Source organism: Ascaphus truei, chromosome 17, assembly GCF_040206685.1.
Source record: "Ascaphus truei isolate aAscTru1 chromosome 17, aAscTru1.hap1, whole genome shotgun sequence".
In the NCBI taxonomy this organism is placed as follows: domain Eukaryota; kingdom Metazoa; phylum Chordata; class Amphibia; order Anura; family Ascaphidae; genus Ascaphus; species Ascaphus truei.
Window position 1 is genome coordinate 4,670,931 of NC_134499.1, and position 10,202 is coordinate 4,681,132.

The 10,202-nt window shown below is 51.9% G+C and overlaps 1 protein-coding gene across 1 annotated transcript in view; it reads right to left on the reverse strand.

Annotated features, from left to right (window-relative positions):
• Nucleotides 1–3,592, reverse strand: part of TAB1 (TGF-beta activated kinase 1 (MAP3K7) binding protein 1) — a 63,843-nt gene extending 60,251 nt beyond the window's left edge. Inside the window, exons 1-2 of the mRNA XM_075573751.1 lie at nucleotides 3,470–3,592; nucleotides 1,497–1,630 (exon numbers count right to left, since the gene is read on the reverse strand). Of these exons, the coding sequence (XP_075429866.1) occupies nucleotides 1,497–1,630; nucleotides 3,470–3,502 (167 nt within the window). The 5' untranslated portion in view covers nucleotides 3,503–3,592. The remainder of the gene's footprint in view (nucleotides 1–1,496; nucleotides 1,631–3,469) is intronic.
• Nucleotides 3,593–10,202: the final 6,610 nt, after the last annotated feature.

The window sequence follows — 10,202 nt, forward strand, 5'->3', positions numbered from 1 at the left end:
CCTGCTGTAGCGGCACAGTAACTGGCTCATTGAGTTGTCTCAATGGCAGTAACAGTATTCGCTATCTGGGATAAATCAGCCTTAATGTCTCACTGACACGGCGGAGCAGAGATCTGCATAGATGTTGCTTTTAAAGTAGTCTAGCAGCTCAAGTGCTCTGCCTGTGCAAACTCTTGTAGAACACACAGTGACACAGACGGGAGCAGCAAGAGATCAAACCTCCTCCCAAATACCCGCTACACGTTTATACACAACTTTAAAACATGATTTTAAAATACTTATAGCTGTCAGACTTTGAGATATATATATATATATCTATCTATATATAAAGCATCCCCCAGATGTGACCCCTTAACCCTGTCACTGCCGTTAGTACACTATGTCCCTAGGAGGGACTGATCCCTTAACCATGTCACTGCCATTAGCATATTTAGTCCTTGGAGTGCCAGACGCTATAAAATACAATATAACATGCACGACGTTAAAGGAGAACTCATATAAGGTACTAATGAGGTGGTATCTCACCCCAGTCAGATTATCTAAATTTGTACCAGGTTACTGCCCCTTGTGTCCTAGACAATGTGGAGAGCCAGGTGACTTGTTGCACATGCTGTGGTCCTGCCCTCGTTTGGTCCCAATATGGGAAAAGATTCGGAATTGGTTACAGAGGCTCTTGGGCCTCGAAATTCCCCGAGATCCCTGGCTGTTTCTGCTAAATAAGCCGCTGGAGGGTCTGTCAAGGGCAGAAAACAAATTGATTGTCCACTTTGCGACAGCGATGAGGTGTGAGACCGCGGCATGGTGGAAACAGAACACGATTCCAACGATTGAAAAGATTCGGCACAGAATTTGGTTTGTCTGCCAGATGGAGAAGCTGACGAGTTTGGTCAACGACACTGGCTCAAATTTTCAAAAGGTCTGGCTGCCGTGGCTGCCACAGACAGACATTCCAGGGGTGAGCAATGCCTCCATTTGGCTATGATAGAAATACATGAGTTTTCCTGAGACAACCTGCATTAAGGGAGGGGTAGGGATATTAGCGACAGACCTAGGTAAGAGATGACCGGGTTAGGAAGTCAGGGGAGTTTTTACACATAGAAGCCTGTGAAGGCATGAGAGGCTTCAGAGACCTCCAACGTTGAAACTAAATACAAGAAGAAGTAGTAGAGATATACCCCTCATGGCGCCGGATGGAAGATTTCCAGTGACCCCCCTCCCCATCCCTCTCTTTCCTATTGTGTCTTTCCCCCCTGTACCTGGTTGGTGTGTTTTTCTGTATGTGAGTTTGTTATTTTAAGAAGATGTGGACAAGCTACAGAGTATATTGAAGGTCTCATAATATGTGCAAAAATGTCTGTATCTTCTGAAAAATTAAATAAAATATAAAGTTGATTAAAATAAAATACAGTATAACAGATAACATGGCTGCTTTAAGCGACGCATGAATGGTTCTTCATAAAATACAACTTGGACGAGGACCCGCCTGGTAGCCCCACCTGAATTTCAGCCAGTTGTCCTCCCAGGGGTGTTCCTCCTTCCCCAGGCCCTCAGAGTTGTAAGTCCGGTTTGGGGCCGATCCCACCCCAGAGACGTGACACAGGGGCAGATCATCTGTCCAGCTCTGCTGCTCCTGTGAAGGTGGGCCGACAAGCACGGAAGGGTCAGAAACAGAGAGCATATAGTTCCAACCCGCGCTGATCCTCGCCGATCCCCAGTGCTGCTCTGTATCCTCCCACAATCAACCAAGGGGGCGAGTACGTTTAAAAGAGCAATTCATACCATTTTTATAGTTATTTTTTAACATAGGTTTGAAGCAGGGGGTGTCCGGAGCTGAACCCCATTAATTCCAGCTCCGGGGATCCCCTGCTTCCCGAGACACAGAACCCAAAGGTGGTGCCGGCAAAGTTTAAAGCTCCCATGTGACATGGGCCAATAGGAAGCCGCACTGGATGACATCATGGCTTCCCATTGGCAAAAAGGGTGCGGGAGTTTTAAAACGCCGCCATTACGTGAACCCTGCTAACCGAGTGGTTACCCATCCCCCGGGTAACCGCTCCGGAAGCAGGGGATCCCCAGAGCTGAACTTAATGGGGTTCAGCTGTCGAGAGCCTCTGCTTCAATCTTAAAAATTAAACAAAACGCGCTAAAAAAACATCACTTGCTTGCATTGCCTCTTTAAGGCAATTTCTTATATAGAAAAGAATAAAAACGTGTATTGAAAATGTAAAAAAACAGATGTCACAGTTTATTACAGCTTATCTATGGATGTGTATTCGCTCTTTTCTATATAAAGATACTAAAATGAACCTTATCGTGCATGTGTATATACTGTAAAGGGGCAGTCCTGATTAGGAGCGTGCTGGTGTCATGGCCCAGAAATCTATCAGAATTTACATCGTGGCGACCGAGCCTTTATTAAAATCAGGTTTATATAGAAAGTAGGCCTGAGCGACGCAGAAATACTGAACGTACTGTATTGTGTCACCTGACTGTTCAAGTGTTTCTCACATAATACGGGGTTTGTGATGGGAGCAGCAGGAGAGGGGGGTTTGTGATCAGATATTCCATTCAAAGAGCCTTCTCCCTCTCTCCCCCATCCCATCTCTCCCCCCTCTCTCCCCCATCCCATCTCTCCCCCTCCATCACAACAGTCCCCCTCCCATCCCATCTCTCCCCCATCCCATCTCATCTCTCCCCCTCCCCATCCCATCTCTCCCCATCCCATCTCTCCCCCTCCCCATCCCATCTCTCCCCTTCCATCACAACAGTCCCCCATCCCATCACAACTGTTCCCCCTTCCATCACAACTGTTCCCCCTTCCATCACAACAGTCCCCCATCCCATCTCCCCCCTCTCTCCTCTCCATCACAACAGACCCCCTCCCTGCCATCACAACAGTACCACCCCATCCCATCTCTCCCCTCTTTATCACAACAGTCCCCCATCCCATCACAACTGTTCCCCCTTCCATCACAACTGTTCCCCCTTCCATCACAACAGTCCCCCATCCCATCTCCCCCCTCTCTCCTCTCCATCACAACAGACCCCCTCCCTGCCATCACAACAGTACCACCCCATCCCATCTCTCCCCTCTTTATCACAACAGTCTCCCCTCTCCATCACAACAGTCCCCCCTCCCATCACACTAGTCGTCTCCACCCCCCATCTCACCCCCCCATCACAACAGTCCCCCCACATCCCATCTCTCCCCCATCCCATCTCCACCCCCCATCCCCCCCTCTCCCCTTCCATCACAACAGTCCCCCATCCCATCACAACTGTCCCCCCCTTCCATCACAACAGTCCCCCATCCCATCTCTCCCCCATCCCATCTCTCTCCCTCCCCATCCCACAACAGTACCACCCCATCCCATCTCTCCCCTCTCCATCCCATCACAACAGTCTCCCCTCTCCATCCATCATATCTTTCTTCACCCTCACAACACTCCTCTCCCCCTTCGCCACTTACAGTCTTCAGTAGACGCCTCCTCGGCGCCGCCATATTGGGCAGGAAATGACGTAATTCGATTACAGGCGACCGGCAACAATCAGAGGGATCGCGTGACCGGAGTATTACAGGGAAATCACAGCGACCCCTGGAGGCCACAGGAGGAAACCCCGTGGATGGAGGGGGTGTGAGGAGGGGAGTGAAAAAGGGGGGAGGGTGTGAGTGAAAAAGGGGGGAGGGGGTGAGTAAAAAAGGGGGAGGGGGGAGTGAAAAAGGGGGAGGGGGGAGTGAAAAAGGGGGAGGGGGGAGTGAAAAAGGGGGAGGGGGGAGTGAAAAAGGGGGAGTGAAAAAGGGGGAGGGGGAGTGAAAAAGGGGGAGTGAAAAAGGGGGAGGGGGGAGTGAAAAAGGGGGAGGGGGGAGTGAAAAAGGGGGAGGGGGGGAGTGAAAAAAGGGGGAGGGGGGGTGAAAAAAGGGGGAGGGGGGAGTGAGTGAAAAGGGGGAGGGGGGAGTGAAAAAGAGGGGGGAGTGAGTGAAAAGGGGGAGGGGGGAGTGAAAAAGGGGGGGGAGTGAGTGAAAAGGGGGAGGGGGGAGTGAAAAAGGGGGGGGAGTGAAAAAGGGGGGGAGTGAAAAAGGGGGGGGTGTGAAAAAGGGGGGGGGAGTGAAAAAGGGGGGGAGTGAAAAAGGGGGGGGAGTGAAAAAGGGGGGAGGGGGGAGTGAAAAAGGGGAGGAGGGGGGGGAGTGAAAAAGGGGGAGGAGGGGGGGAGTGAAAAAGGGGGAGGGGGGAGTGAAAAGGGGGAGGGGGGAGTGAAAAAGGGGGAGGGGAGTGAAAAAGGGGGAGGTGGAGTGAAAAAGGGGGCGGTGGAGTGAAAAAGGGGGAGGGGGAGTGAAAAAGGGGGGAGGGGTGGAGGTGAAAAAGGGGGGTAGGGGGAGGGGGGAGTGAAAAAGGGGTAGGGGGAGGGGGGAGTGAAAGAGGGGGGAGGGGGGGAGTGAAAGAGGGGGGAGGGGGGAGTGAAAGAGGGGGGAGGGGGAGTGAAAGAGGGGGGAGGGGGGAGTGGGGGAGGGGGGAGTGAAAGAGGGGGGAGGGGGGAGTGAAAGAGGGGGGAGGGGAGGAGTGAAAGAGGGGAGAGGGGGGGAGTGAAAGAGGGGGAGGGGGGAGTGAAAGAGGGGGGAGGGGGGAGTGAAAGAGGGGGGAGGGGGAGTGAAAGAGGGGGAGTGAAAGAGGGGGAGGGGGGAGTGAAAGAGGGGGGGGAGTGAAAGAGGGGGGAAGGGGGGGAGTGAAAGAGGGGGGAAGGGGGGGAGTGAAAGAGGGGGGAGGGGGGGAGTGAAAGAGGGGGAGGGGGAGTGAAAAAGGGGGAGGGGGAGTGAAAAAGGGGGGAGGGGGAGTGAAAAAGGGGGGAGGGGGGAGTGAAAAAAGGGGAGGGGGAAGGGGGAGGGGGAAGGGGGAGTGAAAAGGAGTGAAAAAGGGGGAGGGGAAAGTGAAAAAGGGGGAGGGGGGAGTGAAAAAGGGGGAGTGAAAAAGGGGGAGGGGGAAGGGGGAAGGGGGGAAGGGGGAGGGGGAAGGGGGGAGTGAAAAAGGGGGGAGGGGGAGGGGGAAGGGGGAGTGAAAGAGGGGGAAGGGGGGAGTGAAAAGGGGGGAAGGGGGAAGGGGAAGGGGGGAAGGGGAAGGGGGGAAGGGGGAGGGGGAAGGGGGGAGTGAAAAAGGGGGGAGGGGGAAGGGGGAGTGAAAGAGGGGGCAGGGGAGAGTGAAAAAGGGGGAAGTTGGGAGTGAAAAAGGGGGAAGGGGGAGTGAAAAAGGGGGAGTGAAAAAGGGGGGCGGGGGGAGTGAAAAAGGGGGAGTGAAAAAGGGGGAGGGGGAGTGAAAGAGGGGGGAGGGGAGTGAAAGAGGGGGAGGGGGAGTGAAGAGGGGGGAGGGGGAGTGAAAGAGGGGGGGAGGGGGAGTGAAAGGGGGGAGTGAAAGAGGGGGGAGTGAAAGAGAGGGGAGTTAGAGGGGGGGTGAAAGAGGGGGGTGGGGGGGGTGAAAGAGGGGGGTGGGGGGGTGAAAGAGGGGGAAGGGGGGAGTGAAAGAGGGGGAAGGGGGAGTGAAAGAGGGGGGAGGGTGTGACGGTCGTGAGGATCTGGCCCGGGATTAAAGGGGTTGCACCCCATTTGGCCATCCCCTGACCTCACCAGGGAGACAAGGGGTTAACTGGGCTGAGGTCCAGAAATGTGATTTAACCTTTGTTATAACATGAAAATGTATATTCCCCTGTGTAACTGTATTATGTTATCCTAGTGTTTGCACTCACACATACACTAGGGTTGATGCGGGAGGGAAAGGGTTAAGTTAAAACAGTGATTCTAGCCCTTTGTTTAAATTACTCTCAAAGATGCCTGCCTTCTAAGGATTGCAAATGGTCAGGAGAGCGACCAAATGTTTAGGAAACAGCCCTGATCAAAGGCTTGATTGCAGTTGGGTGTGAAACATACACATGGGGGTTTTGGTGCACAGTATGTTAATACCTAATTTGCAGGCCAAGGGGATATTGCCTGATCAAAAGCCCAGCCACTGCCTGGTTGCAGGAAGCTAGAGTGGGGGGTGAGCGTTATAACTCACACTTACAAACGCCTCTGCTTCAAGAGGTCTGGGGCATTGAGTGTGTAATCAAAAGCCAGGTGACCAATGTCCCCTACCCAGGGGTCCCTGCTTCAAAGGATTTATTGATGGGGGCAAGGGGTGGGGCTACCCAAGGAGAAAATCAGAATGTGTGACCTTATTAAATATAAGAATATTATGAGATGTCCTTGGCTGAACATGCTAAGAGTTACATATGTGTATTCGTGGGACCAATCCCCAACTAATGGTTCTAAAATCTTGATATCTAACAGATACTAAGAGCCAGATATTACTACACGGTAATATGTGGTCTCATTGGGAGCGTCATGTGTGCGGAATGTATTAATATGGCTCGCGGGCCAGTATGTATTACTGAACTGAAGTTATGAAGTTATTTAAAGTGTATATGGAATTTTGGTTCTGTTGTGAAAACTGCAAACTCCCTCTGTTATGATAATGAGCAGGAAGAACGTCTTGCTAGAATTTACATAGCCTGGTGATCAAAGGCTAAAGTGCCTAATTGTTTATGTTGGAGGCAGGAACTAGGAACTGTTTGGTTTTTAAGTGTGATATCTTGCAAGTCCAAAATCAGCTTCAAAGAGCTTCAAAAGGACTTTTGCTAGACGGCTCGGCGCCGTGAGTGTAGAGAAGGGTTAAAATGATATATAAGTCAGAGTCAGCCCTTACTCAGGGTCTTCATGCAAAGGCTTCATGTCTGAATGTCTTCATGCAAATGTCTTTTCGTGTCTTGGGATGATGAAGATTTGCTGTATGAACTGCCAGTCCAGATGTGACTGTTTCATCATTTCCATCTTTAAGTAAGTGTCCATATTTTGCCTGTTATTTGTATATCTCGTGTGTTCACCTTTATCAAGGAATAAATTATATTTTATCATATCTAAGGCTCGTCCCAGTTCAACCCAGTTATAAATATATATTATATATTATATATATTTTGGTGTAAATTACAGCCTGCCATAAAGTCACCGTGACAGAGGGAAAGAGGGGGGAGGGGGGAGGGAAAAGGGGGGAGGGAAAGAAGGGGGAGGGGGAGTAAAAGAGGGGGGAGGGAGAGAGGGGGGAGTGAGAGAGGGGAGAGTGAAAGAGGGGGAAGGGAAAGAGGGGGGAGGGGGGAGTGAAAGAGGAGGGGGGTGAAAGAGGGGGGAGGGGGGGAGTGAAAGAGGGGGGATGGGGGGAGTGAAAGAGGAGAGGGGGAGTTAAAGAGGAGAGGGAGGGGGGAGTGAAAAAGGGGGAGGGGGAGTGAAAAAGGGGGGAGGGGTGGAGTGAAAGAGGGTGGAGTGAAAGAGAGAGGGGGAGTGAAAGAGAGGGGGGGGTGAAAGAGGGGGAGGGGGGAGTGAAAGAGGGGGGAGGGGGGGAGTGAAAGAGGGGGAGGGGGAAAAGGAGGGGAAGGGGAGGGGGAAAAGGAGGGGAAGGGGGAGGGGGGAAAAGGAGGGGAAGGGGGAGGGGGGGAAAGGAGGGGAAGGGGGAGGGGGGGAAAGGAGGGGAATGGGGAGGGGGGGAAAGGAGGGGAAGGGGGAGGGGGGAAAAGGAGGGGAAGGGGGTACGGGGAAAGGTGGGGAAGGGGGAAAAGGAGGGGAGGGGGGAAAGGAGGGGAAGGGGAGGGGGGAAAAGGAGGGGGGAGGCGGGAGGTAGGGGGGAGGGGGGAGGTAGGGGGGAAGAAAAAGAATGGGGGGAGAGGAGGAAAAATGAGGAGGGGGGGAGGAGGGGGGGAGGAAAAAGGGGGGAGGTGGGGGGAGGAAAAAGGGGGGGAGGAGGGGGGGAGGAAAAAGGGGGGGAAGGAGGGGGAGGGAAAAAGGGGGGAATGGAGGGGGGAAGCAGGTGGGGAGGGAACGGAGGGGGGAGGAAAAGGGGGGAAAGGAGGGGGGAGGAAAAAGGAGGGAGGGAGGAAAAAGGAGGGGGGAAGGAGGAAAAAGGAGAGGGAGAGTGGAGGGGGGAATGGAGGGTGGGTGGAAAGGAGGGGGAGGAAAGGAGGGGGAGTGAGGGGAAAGTAAGGGGAGAGGGAAAGGAGGGGGAGGGCGAAAGAGGGGGGAAATGGGGGGAGGGGAAAGGAGGGGAGGAATAAAAAGGAGGGGGAGGGGGGGAAGAAGGGGGAGGGGGAAAGAAGGGGGAGGGGGAAAGAAGGGGGAGGGGGAAAGAAGGGGGAGGGGAGGGGGAAGAAGGGGAGGGGGAAGAAGGGGAGGAGGGAAGAAGGGGAGGGGGGAAAGAAGGGGGAGGGGTGGAAGAAGGGGGAGGGGAGGGAAGAAGGGGGAGGGGGGAAGGAGGGGGAGGGGGGAAGAAGGGGGAGGGGGGAAGAAGGGGGAGGGGGGAAGAAGGGGAAGGGGAGGGGGGAAGAAGGGGAAGGGGAGGGGGGAAGAAGGGGGAGGAGGGAAGAAGGGGGAGGGGGAGAAGAAGGGGGAGGGGGGGAAGAAGGGGGAGGGGGGAAGAAGGGGGAGGGGGGGAAGAAGGGGGAGGGGGTAAGAAGGGGAGGGGGGAAGAATGGGGAGGGGGGGTGTAATGTGCTTCTAATCCAGCAGTGTGGTGGTTAACTGCTGGTAGTCAATTAACAAACACCACCTGCCTGATTAGATGGCTTAGAAAAGCCAGTCTTTTGACACAGGAAGTGAGACTCCTTAGCTCACACCTGAGCTGAACTTGGAGACACTTGTCTTGAGCCCTGCCAGAAGAAACAGCAGAGCTGCTTTCAAGACACAGGGGAAACTTCTAAACCTGAATGCTGACAAACCCTGAAGAAAAGGTAGCAACCAGGGACAGAGAAGATTTTCCTCCAAACCTCAAGGAAGTGATAAGACTTTTATTTACAAGACTTTTTATATCTGTTCATTTCATGCTATATGTTTGGGGCTTGGAGACATGCTTATCTAAGGGAGTTGTGAACCGCATAGTATTTCACTAGAAATACTCCCAAGTGAATAGAAGCTTTGTTTACCCCTTGTTTGGATGGTTTCCTGATGTTAAGGAAAAGGCGCAATAAAAGGCTTATTTAATTTCACTATAATCAGTCTCTCTTGCATACCTCTGTGAGTGTCCGCCTACATATGGTGTCAGAAGTGGGATGAGAGGTGGTCTTTGAAGTTAGAAAAGACCGGAGATTTGTTCTGTGAAAAAAATTTTTATGCTTTTTGCCTACAAACAGTCTGAGCAACTTTAAAAAAAAATCTCATTCAGCAGAGATCACAGTTAAAGTGATACACACACTGCACTGAAACTTACAAAACCACAGATGGACTCTTTTCCCCAATCCCAAGAGGAGAGAGAGAGAGAGACTGCTGAAGCAGGTAAAACCTTATTTGCCTATCACAATAAAGTGTAATATGGTCATTGAATAGGGGATTTGCCTTCCAGCCTTAGTCAGGGTTCAAGAAGTAAGTTAGCCCTTGAAAGGGATAGGCATTTGTTATTTTCAAATGTTTAGCTGAAGCAGTGAATACAGATGGTGACCCATGAGCGGTACTGATTCTGCAAGTAAAGGCTGCCACACCGCATAGGACTACCAGTTGTGAATGGAGTATATTCAGAAAAATGTGAAAATTGATGCAAGACTGTGCTGAAGCAGGAGAATTTTCAGTAAACAAGTGCTGAGGGTAAAATTGCCTACTAGAAAAAAAGGAATTGCTGAACGGTGTAAAAGGTATCCCAAAGTGTGAAGAGTGAATGTCATAATACCCAAAGTTGAGACTGAACTCAAGCAGAAAACCACATTATTTGGCTGAAGCAGAGAGATTGCACCTATCAAGTAAATGGTGTAAAGCAAACAGAAGTTTTTACCTAGCAACTACACATTCAGCATACCTAATGAGAGATTATACCTAGCAAGTAAATGGTGTAAAGCAAATAGACATTTTTACCTAGCAACTGCACATCTTGTATACCTGATGAGAGAAAATGCATGCACAGTACTGCTGATATTGTAAAACTTACCCAAGAAAGAAAAAGTCTACAGAGATGCCTGTGAGAGCTACGACCTCTACAAGCAAAATATGCCCACCTGTAGGAGTACCACAATTGGGGGTTCTAGCAAATACAGTGGCAACAGCTGCAATAGCGCCTCCTGAGGTCAGGATGAAAATTACACCTGATAGCCTAAAAACGGAGGACAAGATGCAGCGTTCTTGTAATGAACCCTACCCCACAGAAGAGTGG